The sequence below is a fragment of the Dendropsophus ebraccatus genome, chromosome 9, assembly GCF_027789765.1.
Source record: "Dendropsophus ebraccatus isolate aDenEbr1 chromosome 9, aDenEbr1.pat, whole genome shotgun sequence".
In the NCBI taxonomy this organism is placed as follows: domain Eukaryota; kingdom Metazoa; phylum Chordata; class Amphibia; order Anura; family Hylidae; genus Dendropsophus; species Dendropsophus ebraccatus.
Genome location: NC_091462.1, coordinates 93,244,948 through 93,263,916, shown reverse-complemented (window position 1 = coordinate 93,263,916; position 18,969 = coordinate 93,244,948). Strand labels below are relative to the sequence as shown.

General features: G+C 42.9%; 1 protein-coding gene across 1 annotated transcript in view; it reads right to left on the bottom strand.

Moving 5' to 3' along the window:
• Positions 1–18,969, bottom strand: part of LOC138801258 (cytochrome P450 2W1-like) — a 45,177-nt gene that overhangs the window by 11,276 nt on the left and 14,932 nt on the right. Inside the window, exons 8-10 of the mRNA XM_069983870.1 lie at positions 17,526–17,667; positions 10,113–10,288; positions 6,620–6,782 (exon numbers count right to left, since the gene is read on the bottom strand). Of these exons, the coding sequence (XP_069839971.1) occupies positions 6,620–6,782; positions 10,113–10,288; positions 17,526–17,667 (481 nt within the window). The remainder of the gene's footprint in view (positions 1–6,619; positions 6,783–10,112; positions 10,289–17,525; positions 17,668–18,969) is intronic.

Sequence of the window (18,969 nt, the reverse complement as noted above, 5' to 3'; positions counted from 1 at the left end):
TCTTCAGACTAAAACTACTGGTACAAGGGAATGGGACACAGATGAGGACAGTAGAGAAAGCTTCAACATAGCTCCCTCCACATTAAAAAGACAGGCACAAAAACTCAGTGATGAAACTGAAACTCCTCCCTCATCTCCTGCAATAGAAAGCCCAGAGAAATCGAGACCAAGATTTCAGGATGTTTCCAAAGAGGCTTTAGTAAGGTCAGATTCAGAGGGGGAAGAAGAGGCAAATACTCTGATGGTAGAATTAGAATCTATGAAAACTACCAACGCTCTCTTATCAGAGAATAAAATGAAACATATGCTATTTGCCTTACAAAAATCTATTCGTGCTGATTTTATGACTATGTTGAAACCAGTTGAAAAAAACTGTCGCCAAAGCTGAAACAAGAATTCTACACACCGAAAACAAAATGTCGGATCTGACAACATCACATAACGAGTTAATCGATGCACATTATGAACTTGACACTGAAACAAAAAATCTTAAAATGAAAATAGCCGATCTAGAAGATAGATCGAAAAGGAATAACATCAAGTTCAGAGGCGTCCCAGAGAATATTTCCAACTCAGAGTTAAAGAACTACGTACAAGAATACGTAATGCTCGTCTTACCGGATTGCACATCTACGGATATGCTAATAGACAGAATACATCGTATTCCTAAACCAAACTTTCTTCCAGAAGAGACACCTAGAGACGTTCTCGCAAGGTTCCACTTCTTTCATATAAAAGAGGCCCTAATGTCATCAGCCAGAAACACTATTGACTTACCAGAGAGATTTAAAAAGCTTCAGTTGTTTACGGACTTATCTGCGGCAACTTTACAACAAAGAAGAAAATTATTGCCAATAACAGCTGCCCTTAGAGAAAACAAAATTATGTATCGATGGGGCTTCCCAGTAAAATTGCTGGTATCAAGAGACGGTAACACCCATACTATAAGAAACTTGGAAGAAGGAATCCATATCTTGAGTAAATTGAACATTTGGGTTAAAGAACCTGCACAACACTCCAAACCAACTCATGTCGACGTCGGTTGGAAAAAGGTCGGATGCTGAAAATGTTTTTGCAGGACACTTTGAGTTCCACCCCAACTTTTTACATCTTTTGCAGAAGCAGTCATGGTTATTAAGTTTGCTTCTTTGAATATCAATGGGTTAAACAGTCCGTATAAAAGATCACAAATGTGGAAAGAGATCCGTAAACTGAAATGTGATGTCATTGCCATTCAGGAAACGCATTTATTGGAAAAAGATAACATTAGAATTCAAAATAAAAATTTTAACCACATATTTCGCTCTAATTATAAAAACAAAACAAGAGGTGTATTAGTAGCTATCAAAAATCATTTAAACTAATTAAACACATTTCCGACCCAAATGGTAGATGTGTTCTCCTAATAGCGGAGTTAAATAATATAATCTACACCATACTTGCTGTATATGCACCATGTAAAGGCCCAAAAAAATTCCTTAATAAAATGATAAAACTTACGAAAAAACATAAACAAGGTTACCTCTTGATGTTGGGAGATTTTAATTTAGCCCCCGATAACGAATGGGATACTAATTTCCCAGATAGAAGGAAATCTACTGGTTTTACTGACATTTTATTTGAAAATGATATATATGACATATGGAGAGTGAACCATGGTTCAGAAAGGGATTTTGCATTTTATTCTGCAGCACATAACAGTTATTCTAGAATAGACTTGTTTTTATCTGACAAGTGGAAGCATCTAACATAGGATCCACTAGTTGGACAGATCATGCTCCTATAAGTCTATCTATAAAAGAAAAAATTAATATAGCTCCTACTTATCTATGGAGGACAAATAATTTTATACTGAACCATCCTACATATAGCAAAGAACTAGAAACACATCTTAAAGAATTTTTTACATTCAATGTGAGGGCAGATACACACATCAATGCTATATGGAACGCACATAAAGCCTTCATAAGAGGCGAATTCATCAAATTAGGTAGCAGAGTGAAGAAAGCTAAAAACAAAGAGATGAATTCATTATCAAAAGAAATTTACATCACAGAAACGCTAAACAAGAAAAATCCATCTGCAATACATAGCAGTAAAATTAAAACATTAAGAAATAAGTTGAGTACATTACTTTTCGCAGATTACGAAAAACAGTACAGGAAAACCGGAGCTAAATAATATACATATAACAATAAGGCTAGCAGGCTCTTAGCAAATAAATTTAAGCAACAGCATCTAAAAAGTTAAATTCCCTTTCTATGGAGTAAAGACAAATCTGGGAAATTGGTAGCTCCACAAGATATAGCGAAAAGATTCATGGAATATTATAAGGATTTATATAATCTGAAAAACGATCCTACCATAACACAACCCTCTATACCTTCTATTAACGAATATCTGAGTGGAATCTCCCTACCTCAGCTATCCAAAGAACAATTAGAAAATTTAAACCTCCCCATAACAGAATCAGAAATTAAAGAAACAATTTCTTCCTTACCATTAAACAAATCCCCAGGTCATGACTGCCTAACGAATGAATATTATATACGATTTAGCAATATTCTATCCCCTATTTTAACTCCTTTTTTCCACAACTGTGTGAACACTGGATCCTTCCCTGAAGAAAACCTCCAAGCGATTATAGTTACTCTTCCTAAACCGGGAAAGGACCCAGACGTCCCACAGAACTTTAGACCCATATCCCTAATACTCACTCTGTCTAACCCTTTCAACTCCCTAAAAAATACAATGCTAATTTTAAAGGAATTCGGTTTAGTCTCTTATTATTCTTTAAATCAATCAAAAACACAAGCTTTACCAATTAACATTCCAAAAGAAATGGATTTATATCGTACCAAATTTATACTAGACTGGCAACCCCAATCAATAAAATATCTTGGAATACAAATACCAAACTCATGCAAATTACTATATAAATTAAACTACATCCCCTTTATTAAAAACATGAAAGTAGAGTTAACTAAATTTGCCAAAATAGAAGCTTCATGGTTGGGAAAGATCGCCTCCTATAAGATGCTTCTCCTACCAAAATTATTATATCTATATAGCTATGTCCCCATCACTATACCTACAAAAAAAATTTTCTACAACTAGATCTCTTTTATCAAAATATATATGGAACAATAAACCTCCCAGAATCGCATATGACATCATAACTAAACATAAATCAATAGGAGGCCTAGGAGTTCCGGACACTAAAAGATATCATATAGCAACCTTAGTCTCCTTTATAAAAAAAATGGGACAACACATTGGATCCTCCACATTGGGTAAACATTGAAAAATATTTCATGAATGAAATAGAACCAGATTTGTATATTTACCTACAGTTTTGGAACATCCCAATACCTAAGCATTTATCTCCGACTACTTATGCGGCATTACACAACTGGAAATTGGCTCACAATTTCTCATATGTCAAATCTAACGGATATGTCCAATATTCTCCTATACAAATCTTGAGCTATGCTATTCAAGACTTGGACATATGTTCATGGTTGGAAAAGGGTATAGATACAGTGGATAAATTGCTTTCAGACTTTAAATTGATAGATTTTATGACCCTAAAAGATAATTTTCATTTAAGGAATGGAGATATTTTCGTGTATCTCCACATTAAAAATTTTTTTAGAAAACCACAATTTTGAACCTTCATTGTGTTGTCCGGAACTGTTTAAATATATAAAAGCCAACTCCTCTGGTTTAAGGCCCATATATAATACTATGGACAATTTTACAAAATTTCAAAATATGAAACCATTCTCTCTTTGGGAAAATGAACTAAATAAAAAACTAACTCCACAACAATGGACAAACGCAATTTCATACTCACTGAAATGTTTGAAAAGTACTACTCATGTGGAAGCAATCACAAAAACATGGCTATATTGGTATTACACAAAAACTACACAAAATATATCCTAACAGCTCCAATCTTTGTTGGAGGAATTGCAATTGCATAGGTAATCTATCACATTTATTATGGTATTGTCCTATCATTGGTAAATTTTGGAATGATGTCTTTGATTTACTATCTAAGATTGTTAATCGCAAAATATCCTACGATCCATTACTAGCTTTACTCATGATAGATATAAACCTGGTACCAACAGAGGAGAGATTTATAACTTGTAAATTATTGATTATAGCTAAATTGGTCCTCACAAGGTACTGGAGAACAGACACATGTCCTTCAATAGAAGAAGTTAAAAACACTCTAAAACAATCTCACTCATACGAGGAATATATAGCAATAGGTTCGAATACGACAACTAAATGTTATAAAAATTGGGATATATGGAGAAAATACTATGTGAGAGATGATAATTCTATGTTAGTACCTCCTTAATAACCAATGTGTAACCCTTGACTATACGAACAAGTTTACAATTTACAACTTAGTCATCAATACTTCCCATATTCCTTTAATAAATAGTACATTGATACTTCCAAACTAAACCTGCTGAGTTTCAGACCATGTTGGTCTCAGTTTTGTGACTTTTTTATATTTGTTTGTTGGGATCTATTTTATTTCCTTTGTATGTTTTCCTTGTCCACATATGTACATTGAATACAGAATAATGGAAAACACATTGTTTTCTACATATTTTATTGTTAATAATATCACGATGTACAAGTGCATTGTTACATTTTGTGTGAAAAATTATTCAAAAAATTCAATGTGTCAGGATCCTGATATTTTATCATTTGACCACTAGAGGCCGCCATTTGTAGTTTAGAAGAAATTGTGCTGCAGTTCTATACCTTACCACTGGATGCTGTTGTTTCGCCCTTGCCCTTTTCCAAAATGGTCACTATGGATGGTGTGGCAGCCATCTTGCTTCCTGTTTGGCCCTACTTCTGACCATGAGGCAATGCAAACATTGCTTGAGTTTTGTGACTTGTTCCAGTCCCTGCTCCATAGAACTATCTTCTCCAGACTGTTCTACATTCAAATTGGATTATCCTTATCTACATTCTAGTTGCACCCCTCCGGACATTCTCTTCAGTTTATCCGTGTACTTGGCTCACTTCATCTGGCCATTGGATTCCAGCTGCGTACACCAGTATCGTGACAGAATGGCTTTATATCAGGGGTATGATCAGGCGCGATGGACATACACAGTTATTTCCCCTATCAGATCAATAAATACCCCAAATACATATTTGAAGGTAAAGGCCATGTTCAGACATGTAACAACACTGATGTCTGAGTGATAGTAGTCTCTAGAGTCCCCTAGGAAATACCCAAATACAGTGCCAAACTGATGAGTTATCTTATATGTACAACAGATGGTACAAGAGGTGAAGGGTTAGCCTGTGATATGTCAGTCACTTGAGCTAGTTCCTGAGTTGTTAATGTTCCTGAGGTAATAGAGACATTTCACACAGATCGGTCCCTGCCAGTGGCGGAGCCACCAAAGAGGCAGACCATGCAACTGCTATGGGGCAGGTGCGGGACAGTGCCTTGGCATGGCAGTGACAGAATGAGGCCCCTGCCCCCCCCCCCGACAGTGACAGGGTGCCATCGGCCGCCTGCACCTCCCGTCCGCACCCCGCCATATATTATTAGTTTATATTCTTAAAGGGGTACTCCGGCGGGGGGGGGGCATTTTATTCCTGGGACCGTGGAGGAGGTGGCTGAGGGAAACGACGTCCACTCACCTCCCCGGTTCCAGCAGCGGGTCCCACATCGCGGGGCTCCGGTCCCCGGCCGCTTCCTGGTGTCTGACGCGGGCCCGAGACAATACGTCTCAGGTTCGCTCAGCCAGTCAGTGACAGAGGCAGGATCTGAGCGGACTTGAAACGGATCCCACCTCCGGCACTGACTAGCTGAGCGGACCTGACACGTCGTGTCTCGGGCCTGCGTCAGACACCAGGAAGCGGCTGGGAACCGGAGCGCCGCGATGCGGGACTCGCCGCTGGAACCGGGGAAGTGAGTGGACGTCGTTCCCCTCAGCCACCTGCTCCCCAGTGTCAGGAAAAAAAATGCCCCCCCCCCCGCCGACTACCCCTTTAAAGACAACACATGTCTTACATCTCATAAAAATCCCATCAGGAAATGTGCTACAGGATACTCTAGTCTAATCTCAGGAAGAAATAAACAGCAACAAACTGATGAAATTCATTGTGAGATTTTTAACATTGTTATAATATATTGTTTTAATAACGTTATATACTTTGTAATACAACATCATTATAAAAAATGTATACTTTTTCTGTAATACTCAACTTCTGTTGAACGGCAGCAGTAAGGGGCTCATCACTACAGAGTGTCAGATGAATATTTATTAGAAGGAGGGGGCAAACAGGGGCAGTTGGTAGCCCCGCCCCCAGTGCACTGAACCACCTCATTTGCATATGTAATCAACTACAAGGTTTACAAAAAAGTGGCACTCAGGGTGAAGATAAGAAAATTATCTTTATCCGCAGCCTCCTGTGCTCTATAGGGACATTTCAGCAGGTTAAATTCTTCTAGCGGTTTCCTCTAACTTATAAACTCTTTCAAGTTAGTAAGAGTTGGAGAATACTTTACATACAAATGTAGATACATCTATAAAGTTGTACAAAAAAAAGAATAAAAAACATTCTATACCATTTCCTTTTTGAATATCACGAAATATAGGGAAAAACCCTCTGTCCGAGAATATGTCTGCTCTCTCCACAAGGGCTTCCTTTATGGTCTCCAGTCCAGTGAGCACTATAGCTTTATTCATGCCCAGGTGAATGGTGAATATCGGGCCATATTTTTCTGAAAGCTGAAACACAATAAATAACAAAGAGCAAAACAGATACAACAAACTTAATAGGACATGTAAGAAGCATGGAATTGTATGGGCTTGTCAGCTGAGAACAGCACTAGATATTTAAAGGTATCGTTTTATTTCTTTAGTGACTATAATATACTTCACCATACTATGCTATAAAAACAGAAAACTCCTTAAAGTCTAACTTGAAATGTTTGTCTTAGTTTCACTGAGACTGCTGAACATGGTAGCAACAAATAATACCTAAAATGTACCCAAAACCCCAAAATGATTTTGGTGCAGAAACTCTGCACATTTACTGAATCTGCTGCTGATCTATACCCTATCATTTCTCTTTTGATACATGACAGTCTTAAGTCACGGAACTATCAATAAAAACATGTCCCCATTCTCTGTTCTTCTGCATCTTCTATTTACATAACTATAAAAACACAAGACGTCGAATAATGATAAAGTGGTGCTCCAGGGCATTCATATAAATATCTAGATATAGCTAAGGTTAGGGCTGGGCGATATGGCCAAAAAATAAAATCTAAATTTTTTAAATTTTTGGACGATTCTCGTTTTTTTTTTCTTTTTGCTTAATAAACAGAACATTTTTTCTCCCTGCAACATCAGATACTATTTTTATGACGTTTGAGACAACTGTATTGCTTACCAATGTAACAGTGCTCCCCTGTGCCCCCCTGTAGTATACAAGTCCATTGTGTGCCCCATATAAGTAGTTTTCCCAAATATGTGCCCTATGTACTCTGTGCCCCAATATAGTATAGGAGATCTTCTTTGTGCCTCCATCTAGGTAGGGTGTAGTAGTGGAGGTATAGTGGATAAAAGGGAAGAGCATGGGGCACACTGGGAGGGAGAGCATGGGGCACACTGGGCGGGAAGCCTTCTGTCCGGGCGCACAACTCCGGCCCTTGTGCTCTCCTCCCGCCCACTCATGGAGGTGCATACTCCTCGCTGCTGACCCACCCCCATAGTGGGAAAAATATCACCTTCCAGCCACACATGGAGTTACCTGGAGGAGGCTGCAGGGACTGAAGCATCAGGTGACAGTGTCACTGCGGTTACTGGAGCTGTACAGCAGGATCGGGGGGCGATTCTCAAATTCTGGGTGCATTAATCGAATTAATTTGATTAATCGTCCAGCCCTAGCTGAGGTTGCATAGAAAATAATAACCTATGCTCACCTACGTCACTCCCCGAGGGCTCGTCTTGTCACATCTTCAGGTCTCCCGCTGAACACTCTGGCTGGTACTTCTGAGATGGACTCCACAGCCAGTGATTGGCCAAGCGGGCTGTCAATGCTGAGACAAGTCCACCTCGGAAGTAGTGGACAGAGTACTCAGTAGATTATGTGGTGTCCCACTGTTAGGTGCCTTAGGCACCTGTTGCAATGTTATCATTCCTAGTTAAGTGTTGATGAAGGTATTTCTATAGTTTCACCACTAGGTGTCAGTGTTATTTATGAGACTAGTTATTTCATGCACAGCTGAGGTTAAGAATGGGTTAATGTTTTCTATGTACCATGTGTTCAGTACTCCTACTATATCTACTATGCAGTGCTAAACACTAAAGAGGTAACATCCTAGCCCACGCCGTGAACAAGTCTAAAAAGTGCAGAGACACAAGAGGAACTAGCTTGGATATTACAAAGCTACCAAGGAAGGTCTACGTATCCTATCTCGCAGTGCGGGTAACTGGGACACCCCTGGGAGCTTAGCTTCACCCAGATAACCACACCTGGGGCTTGTATCACCCTACTAGGACGGGTCACTCGACACTGTTAGTGGTCAGACTAAAGTCTATACATGGGTACAAGTAAACGTCTCACTGCAGTATATTTCTTCCAAGTTCTGGCAGAGTACATTGCTACATTGGGTTAGGATTCCCTCAACAAACTCTTCTCCTTCTACTCTACTTTTAACTCTTCAAGCACTGCTGCAACTACCTCTCTACTCTACTCAAGCACCTGCTCAAGCACAACCAAAAAGGCACTAAAGTCTATGTGGAGAGTTATCTATTTTAGTGCAGAGTATTGTACAACTAAGAGACTGTACAGTAAAGCTGTTCTATTTTTTATATCACTGGGACTCCGTCACCCTTTGTACACACCAACACCCATACACACTAACCGCACACCTTCAGTTATTTTTCCCCTTTCTGTGGGTAACGGTACAGATAGTCCAGGTGGGTCAATTACCACTCAGGACTACCATGACAAGACCCCAAGGGGCCCATCACAACCCAGCAGGTCACCTACCATTTTGGGGAGTACAGCCAGCCACAACACAAAGCAAGTACCAACATTACACCTGTGTGCTGTGTGCTGTGTGCACAACAAACCACCTTTAAACAACTAATTACATATAACAATCAGCTTGTGCTAAGCACCACAGATGACCCAAAGGTGAGACAGGAGGAGCCCCTGGGAAACATCGTAAGAGAAGTGATCTTTTTCTATGCAACCTCTAATAAACAAGGAATGCCCGGAGTACCCTTTAAAGGGAGCCTGTTAGGTTCAGTGTGCTGTACGACTTACCCCAAAATGCTGCAGAGTTCTAGAGAAAACACAGTTTGAAGATGAACCAGGAATGGGGAAAAAAGTCAGGGAGACGTCCCTAAGCCAGCTTTTCCCGCCTACTGGATTTGAATGACAGACTGATTTTTTGTGAAATGGAAGGTACCAGAGCAGCAGGGAGTAGCTGGTGGAGAGTCACCTTCTTGAATTTTTGCCCCATTTCTGTCTCGTTTATAAGCTCTGATTTTTCTTAACTAGTCATAAGGGAACCTGTCCTTGTTCAATGCTGCCTATGGTTCAGGCAGCATGAAGCTTCTGAGAAGTTCTGGTGGGAGTGGGAAGAAAATAAAAAAGACACTATGCTTACCGCTCCCAGTGCCCACGCTGCGCCCCATCACGGAGCCCCCAGACCCCACCGGCTGTCATCTTCTCTTTGGTTCTGGGTACGTCATGACTCGGGATCCACTTTATAGACTGGGGATTTAGCCCGCTCAGCCAATCAGTGACTGCAGCGGTGTCCTGCCCCAGTCACTGACTGGTTGAGCAGAGCATCTGTCAGCCGGGTCATGACACTGACGGTGGAGAGCTCAGAAGTCGGGGTCCAGGAGCAGGACGTGGCATTGCGAAGGCACCAGAACAGGCGACTATAACTTTTATATTTTTCCCCCACCCCCTGCCCGTAATTATTTTTTACTTCCTGGACTAACTTCTTATTTAATAAAATAAACATTTCAATGCACTAACACCACAGACTGCGTCACCTCTTAGCAAAGAAATAGCTTGAAATTGTTGGACGTTACCTTCAGCAGAGAGAGGTCCTGTCGTTTGAAGTCCAGTAAGTGCAGGTTTCCTATCAGCGGTAGTGGTGTAGGACCTGGAGGAAAGTTATATGGTGACTTCTTGCTTCTGGTAATAACATGTACCAGGAATATCAGTATAAGTAATGTACTTAATATCAGATTTATGGAGATAGAGTCTGTTAGGAAGGAGAACAGAATAGCCATTGTAAGTCATGAGTTTCCTTGGTCGGTTGGTGTTGGTCTCGGCAGCAATGTGTTTGGTGGCTTTATATAGTGAAAAGATGAAGGAAGGAGGAGATTTTTTGATAAATATACATGGCAAATGATAGTGTATGAGATTTTACAGAGTACAGAAGTTAATGAGTAACTCTCCTAGTATAGACACGGCAGCGGAATGCCCCACTTACTGCTGTTGTCTCTATTACTTGTCACTTTCACACAGATGTAACAGTAGGAGCTTGCACAGATGAAAGAAGATGTAAACTCATCCTTTTAAGCTTATCCTCCTGCTATGTTAACCCAAAGTAAATAAAAAAAAAATATCCTATAATACTACTGTCACAGTCTCCTACCTACTGTCACTCTCGTAGTGGTCCCATCTTCAGTGGGAAGCTTTTAAGGAACTTCATTCTGTCTCCCTGGTGATGTCAAGCTATGGGGGCAGGAGCTGTCTTAAAGTAGCGGTAAGTGATATCCCCCAAAGAAGAGCAGAACATCCATTATTTTGACAAGTGTTCTGCTTCTCCTAGGCGTTGAGGGGTAATGCATAGCATCCACACTCTTGCTTAGCGGCAGTACTGACCTTGGCCCACTCATGAGCACAAGGTCCCCAGGTCTCTGCACCCCCCCTGGATCCTACCTGCTCAATGTTGGTGTGTGTTATAACCGGGGGGGGGGGGGGGGGGGGAATGGGTTGAGGGTTGCGAGGAGCAAGTAATCTGCTCTGAAAAATTGAGCTGTGTAATAGGACCCTTACCCTACTCGCCTCATTGAAACACATATACGCTCAAGGTGGCCATAAACTTTCAATAACTGCCGGATGAACAATTGTTTAGCCAACACTTATCTCTCATGTCAACCCTGGCAGTGGCTTATCTCTCAGAGACAAAAAAGGCTCAGGCAGTGAAATTACATCACATCTGACCCATATTTCCACTGACATGCAATCTCAGTAGACTACACTTCATACTGACGGCCGACAGACATCATTATAAAGTATATAGGGGACATTCAGTCTGAGACTAAACCAGGATTATGATGGTTAACTCAAGTCAATGGTGGAGACGTTCATGTTTATCCCAAAGCAATAAAACTATAAAAACATAGAAGTAGCTTCAGTTTGACATTTTTATTGTATCAAAAAAGTTACGTTGTAAACCTATCAATCACTCGTAATTCTTAACGTACATCTTATCAAAATAGCCTATATACAGCTTTACACATGAATCAAAGCATAACAGTGAACAGACATATAGCTTTTACATATTATACATTGTCTTTCTTTATATACATACATACTCTTTTATTTTTTTATTTGTCCCAATTGATCTCCCCTCCCATTTCCCACTGGTTTCCATTTATACATTAACCATTCTGGGTTACTGCAACTCATTGACTTCAATGGGAGGTTAGCTACAGTAAACCAGCTTGGCCATTACATGATGTAAGGAGTCATCTTTGTGCTCCGTTTTACTGTGCATGATGCCGCCATAGCTCTAGCAAACAGCAGACAACAAGAGGTCCACGATTTTGGTCCCCCACCAATCTGATATTGACGGCCAATGCGGAGCTGCGGGGCATAAGGTATGTTTTCTTTTTTTTATTTTTAAGATACTCTGACCCAGGGGCGTAGCTAATGTCTCCTGGGCCCTGGTGCGAGAGGCCAACTTGGGCCCCCCCCCCCCCTCCTTTCACGACCAAGTGATGCTATTGTTGTGTGTGTGTGTGTGTATATATATATATATATATATATATATATATATATATATATATATATATATATATATATATATTATATATATACACAGTGGTGCCTTGGATTATGAGCATAATTCGTTCCAGGACCGTGCTTGTAATCCAAATCCACTCTTAAACCAAAGCAAATTTTCCTATAAGAAATCATGTAAATGCAGACAATTGGTTCCACACCCCAAATATATTTATTATTCTGTACTGTACAGTAATGAAGAGGATGGGAAACACAAGGGCTGACAGAGACTGCAGGGAGTATGAAGGAATGAGCAGGGCAGATGTGGGCACATACATGCAGCACTCTCTGTCCGGGGAGAGAGGGGTTACAGCTATGGAGAGATTACCCCCCCCCACACACAGTCCTGTCCCCTGATGTAAGCCCCAGCCTGAAGGGGATCTGCTATGATTTGGAAGGTGTTTAGAGTACAGTGCTGTAGACCCCGCTATGCAGGCCATGCCCCTTCTCCACTCGCGCTCCCACCCAATACAGGAAGTTCTTAAACCAAAGCAATGCTCTTAAACCAAGTCACAATTTTGAAAAACTGTGAGCTCTTCAACCAAAACGCTCTTAAACGAAGTTACTCTTAAACCAAGGTACCACTGTATATATATATATATACACATACACACACACACACACACCAAGACAGATATTACCTATTACTGCCATACTGTTACCGACCAAATCCTGTATACTGAGACCAATATTACCAGTAATACCAGTATATAGGGAGGAAACATTACCGCCACACCACAACCACTACCATCACCACCATATTGTTACTGACCAAATCCAGTACACTAAATCACCTCATCCAGTCATATAGAGGTGGCCCCAGCTCTACACAGGCTCTATACACCATATACATTACACTGCAGTTATATCAGGTGACTCACAGGAGACGTCTTTTCTGATCGGAGTTCTTTCCTTTTCATCATCTTCTCCATCCGTCCTGGGCCGTTATGAGAACTTCTCCGAGCCACGAATCCACAGAATCTGCCAGACAGACATATTAGTCTCCTCACTCTGACACCATCCTCATCTCTCTACACAATGCACATCTGTACTGTCCCCTTTACACCCTCATTTAGTGGGTAGCCCTGACTCTATGTGACCTCCTAATAATATATGCCCCCCTCTGTGTATTCCCTCTCCCCCTATGTTGCCCCCCCAAATAGATGGCCCCCTCTACCCCCTCCCTTATAGATGGCCCCCTCTACCCCCTCCCTTATAGATGGCCCCCTCTACCCCCTCCCTTATAGATGGCCCCCTCTCTCCTCACCCTCCCTTATGGATGGTCCCCTCTCCCCCCACCCTCCCTTATGAATGGCCCCCTCTCCCCCCACCCTCCCTTATAGATGGTCCCCTTCCCCCCCCCCCTCCCTTATAGATGGTCCCCTTTCCCCCCCCCTCCCTTATAGATGGTCCCCTTCCCCCCCCCCTCCCTTATAGATGGTCCCCTTTCCCCCCCTCCCTTATAGATGGTCCCCTTTATAGATGGTCCCCTTCCTCCCTCCCTTTATAGATGGTCCCCTTCCTCCCTCCCTTATAGATGGTCCCCTTCCTCCCTCCCTTATAGATGGTCCCCTTTCCCCCCCTTTATAGATGGTCCCCTTCCTCCCTCCCTTTATAGATGGTCCCCTTCCTCCCTCCCTTTATAGATGGTCCCCTTCCTCCCTTTATAGATGGTCCCCTTCCTCCCTCCCTTATAGATGGTCCCCTTTCCCCCCCCCCCCCACCCTCATAGATGGCCCCCTCCTTTCCCCCCACCCTCATAAATGCCCCCCTCCTTCCCCCCCACCCTCATAAATGCCCCCCTCCTTCCCCCCCACCCTCATAGATGCCCCCCTCCTTTCCCCCACCCTCATAGATGGCCCCCTCTTTTCCCCCCACCCGCATAGATGGCCCCCTCCTTTCCCCCCACCCTCATAGATGGCCCCCTCCTTTCCCCCCACCCTCATAGATGGCCCCCTCCTTTCCCCCCACCCTCATAGATGGCCCCCTCCTTTCCCCCCACCCTCATAGATGGCCCCCTCCTTTCCCCCCACCCTCATAGATGGCCCCCTCTTTCCCCCCACCCTCATAGATGCCCCCCTCCTTTCCCCCCACCCTCATAGATGGCCCCCTCCTTTCCCCCCACCCTCATAGATGCCCCCCTCCTTTCCCCCCACCCTCATAGATGTCCCCCTCCTTTCCCCCCACCCTCATAGATGGCCCCCTCCTTTCCCCCCACCCTCATAGATGTCCCCCTCTTTCCCCCCACCCGTACAGGCTGATAAAAAAACAAAACTTAACTCACCTGACATCGCGCTCCCACGTTGATCCTCACTCCTTCGCCTTCGGTCTGTCCCCGGCTGCTGCGCGGCTGCCGGGGGTGTCGCGTCTTATCCCCGGCAGCGCGCGCATCCCAGAACTCCCTGCGCGCCGGAAACCGGAAGTCAGGGCCCAAGGCGCGCAGGGAGTTCTGGGATGCGCGCGCTGCCGGGGGTAAGACGCGACACCCCCGGCAGCCGCGCAGAAGCCGGGGAAAGACGGAGCCAGTCTCTTGTGACCGCAAGCAAAACAATGCTTGCGGTCACAAGAGTGATTGATCGGGGGGCCCCGCGGGCCCCCCTTGTGGCGGGCCCGGTCGCGGCGGCGACCCCCGCGACCACGGTGGCTACGCCACTGCTCTGACCCCTTATGACCCCTTATACCTTTCAAAATCGAAATCAACATAAGACGTGATCAGAACAAGGCTAAAAATCTGCCTTCAGGAGACTGGACCTGCATTTCTGGTACGTTCAGCTTTGTTTTAAAGCATGATAAAAAATAAATAATAATAATGAATATAAAGTACAAACCTGCTTCATTTCACATCTACTGTTGATTTAGATTTGAAAAGTTATAATGACAGTTACACTTTAATGGGGGGAACCAATTAGCCCAATTGGGCTGATAGGGTTCTCTGGAGCACTGTATACAGCTCCTGAGCAGCCTGTGGCACGTACTGTCCGCAGCTGTAGCAGAAGCTGTATACCTGAGAAAAAGAGGTTTTTTTCTGGGCAGCTCCCCACCTGTGTCTTGTCACCGCTCTCTGCCTGTCAGCGCGCTCCGTGGGATAATTGACAGGGAGAGAGGCCAATAACGGGCATCTCTGCCTGTCAATCATCCCCTCCGAGTGGGCTGACAGGCAGAGAGCGATGACTAGACTCGGGTGGGGAGCTGCCCAGATGACTACCTCCCCTCCTCTGCCTGTCACGCACCCGGGTTTCTAAACCTATTTTTGTCGGGTCTACAGCTCCTGCTACCGCTGCGGACAGTATGTGCCACGTGCCAAAATACAAATGGACAAACTGTCTACTGTCTGGGTGTTGCACAAACTCCGTAACTCTTAGGTCTCATAGTAAAGGCCACTTCTGGAGTGAGGTCCAAGTCATCTGTACTCATCCCCGGAGGGGGGGTGAATGTGAATTTCTGTAGCATTCCAATGATGAAAAGAAACAGCTCCATTCTGGCCAGGCCCTCTCCGGCACACACCCTGCGTCCTGTGTAACCAAAAATATAGTACGTTTTTAGGGTTTGTAAAGTGATACTAAAGAAATACAACACAGCTTGTTCCAATACTAGAGGGAGCTTTCTGCACCTTGACTTCAATGTATAAACGGTATGTAGTAAGCGTAGAAGTTCACCCACATAGTAGCTGCAGGCAGCCAAAATTATATCATTCAACTCAATATCTATGTAGACAATGTGGAGCTATGCATCAGTCTATAGAGACAATTTTAGGGAAGAAAGGATATGCAAATAGCTCTAACAGTGGTGTCCCTTCAAGTCAGTGTTTCACTCCATCTAAAAACATTGTCTGGCGATATTATGCCAAAAATCTCTCCAAATGGAAAGACTTGTGTTAGGGTGAGACTAAGAATAAAGTCTCTCAGCTATACCTGGGTGCTGCCTTATGCTGCAGCAAGACTCCAAATTATTAGCAGGGTATTTTTACAAGCTTGGGAGACATGACACAGGCACAGGATTCTGTGAATCAAGCTCATCATTTATTGGCCAAAAATACATATTTATACATAACAAAGAAAGTTGGCATCCAACCAAGAAGGACATGGGCAGTGACCAAGTTCCTATTGGTTAGATGTTACATACATATTAATTCTTGTTCTGATTGGAGTGAGTGTCAATTATGTATTCTATTTATCTGAACCCTGGGTGTTTACATAGCTTGCAAGAGCTGCCATGATATTTGTTCTCAGCTGTCCTTGCCCTTATCTATAGTTAACGATCCTCAGACCCTAAAGTAAAGAACAAATTCTCCTAGCCATAAGCATAGCAAATAGACAGAGCGGGGGCCTCTTTCCCAATAGCCGCTTACTCAGCATTACACACATTTTAAGAATGTAGAATGGAGGAACAGATATAAAATAAATTCTCAACTCCACAATAACACATATAAAATAGACTCTCAACTCCACATTTTCCATCTACAGACAACTGTTTTTGGGTTATTGTCCCCCTTTATCGGAGAGCAGGGTGTTGGCCTCTCTAGTTTACAGAGGTTGTCCAAAAAAAAAAAAAATGGATAGGGGAAAAGTAACAGGTAATTGAGTAGGGTCCGACCTCTGTACCTCCCACCGGCTCTGTTATGAATTGAACCGCGGGTCTGGCACGCGACCCACCGCTCTATTCATTCCAATGGAGCCGATGGAAAGAGCCGAATACAGCACTCTTCTGACGTACTTGGCTCTTTTCATTGCTCCATAGGAATGAATAGAATATTTATTACAGAGCCGTTGGGGCCCGTTACAGAGATCGGCGTGGGGTACAGTGTACAGAGGTCCGACCCTCCTCAATCACCTCCTCATTTTTTCCTGGACAACCTATTTAAGAAATGTATCTCGTTAGAATTTTGTACCCAAAAATGACATGTCATAAAGTAGAGATTCCCTTCAAGAGAAAACAATAGACTGAACAGCACAAGTATATACAGTATCCTTAAGGTTGAGTTGACTTTACTATAGAAATGAAAGCTGGAAAGAGTCCTCAATAGGTAGCATGGTCTATGGTTTAATGCAGTGGCATAGTATGTTGACAAGTTAATGTTTGAAATCCAGTTTTTGAAGCCAAACCCAGGAACGGATCATACATGGAGGACATGTATAAAGTAGAGATGAGCGAACTTACAGTAAATTGGGCCATTGAATCCTGCTGCCTGGAAAACATGGATATGGCCTAACTTACTATAGATTCTCTCATCTCTAGTATAATGGAAAGATTGAGACGTTTCCTCTCTTTAAAGGGAACCTGTGATAACAAATTCCCTTTATATTCATTTGTGGCTTTTGTTCCCCAAACTGAATAAGAAAACCTAAATGTGGGAACACACCACTCAATAAATGGGAGCCCATACCCTGTAATTGATAATAATGGGTTACTGCAATGGATCTACTAACCTTTGGAGAATGGGTAGAATGCATCTTTCTTCATAAAGTTACCATCAGCATCCAGGAAATGATTGGGGTTAAACTCTTTAGGGGTCTCCCATTGGGTTTCATCGTAGTGAATAGATGAGAAGAGTGGAATCACTGTGGTTCCCTAATACAAATACAATACATGACAGATGTGTAAAACCAAAACTTTACAATATATTTCCAAATAGAGGCCGGCTAGCCGACATTGCTAGAGTACGGCTATTACCCAATACCAACCAAGTCTGTAACCACTGTAAGTAAAGCAGTCCCTATGCAGAACAATGCGGTAATAAATACCATAAACAAGAAACAGAGATTAAAGGGGTAGTGCGGCGCTAAAAAATTATTCACAGAATAACACACATTACAAAGTTATACAACTTTGTAATGTATGTTATGTCTATGAATCGCCCCCTTCCCGTGTCCCACCACCCCCGCCCGTGTACCCGGAAGTGTGTGGTGCATTATACATTACCTGATCCGTGTCAAGGGCCGTCCGCCATTTTGTGCCAAACGTCATCTTCGGACGCAAGGCCGAATCCCTGCCGCCGTCCCTCCTCCGCCGCGTCACAACTGTGCTCAGCCGCGATTGGCTGAGCACAGTTATGCTCAGCCAATCGCGGCTGAGCGGCAGATGACATTCACATTCACACAATGTATGGCCGTTCTCAGGGTCGTACATTATATAGACTTCAATGGTCAATTGGAGTGCAGGCACAGTCAAATGAGCCCGAATTACAATTAAAATAAAATGATGTTCCTGTGACCAAAATGATAATATTGGCCACAGAAACATGTCAAACAGCGGCCGTGGTTAATACACAGTGTGAACATAGCCTTAGAGTCAAAAGAGTCATCTTGATTAAGAATAAACTATTAAAATGCACAAAAAGTGCTTGGACAAGTCAGGACTAGAAATGAGTCTTGAGCATGCTCGAGTGCGATCATTCAGCATTTGAATAGCGGTGGCCGAAGAAGTTGCATGCAGCCCTTGGGAGTCCTGGAAAACAGTTGGACTCGTTTCTAGCGTGGACATGTTTAAAAGTATTTGCAAGTGGAAAATTACACGTATACTAAAAATCAAGACCTTTGCCTCACATAGACTTAGTTAAAGTATAGCAGATATTTTACAGCACACTATGAAGACGTCTAGGGAAATAGCCAGTAATAAAAGTATAGAGCATAATGTTGTCTTGGTTCAAGGACACTGTGAGCACATACAGTACATACTCCTCTTGTGTAGAGATGATCAAACAGCGGAAAATCTTAGGTTCTATAGAACTCGAACCTTGTCGAAACTTTCGGATTTGTTTTCCGATGCCTTCCCGGTCTGTTTGGAAGGAGGAGACAGCCCGAGTACCACCTGGAATTCCGGGATACAGCCTATTACCTAGGCTGGATCCCGGAATTCCAGACGGTACCCGGG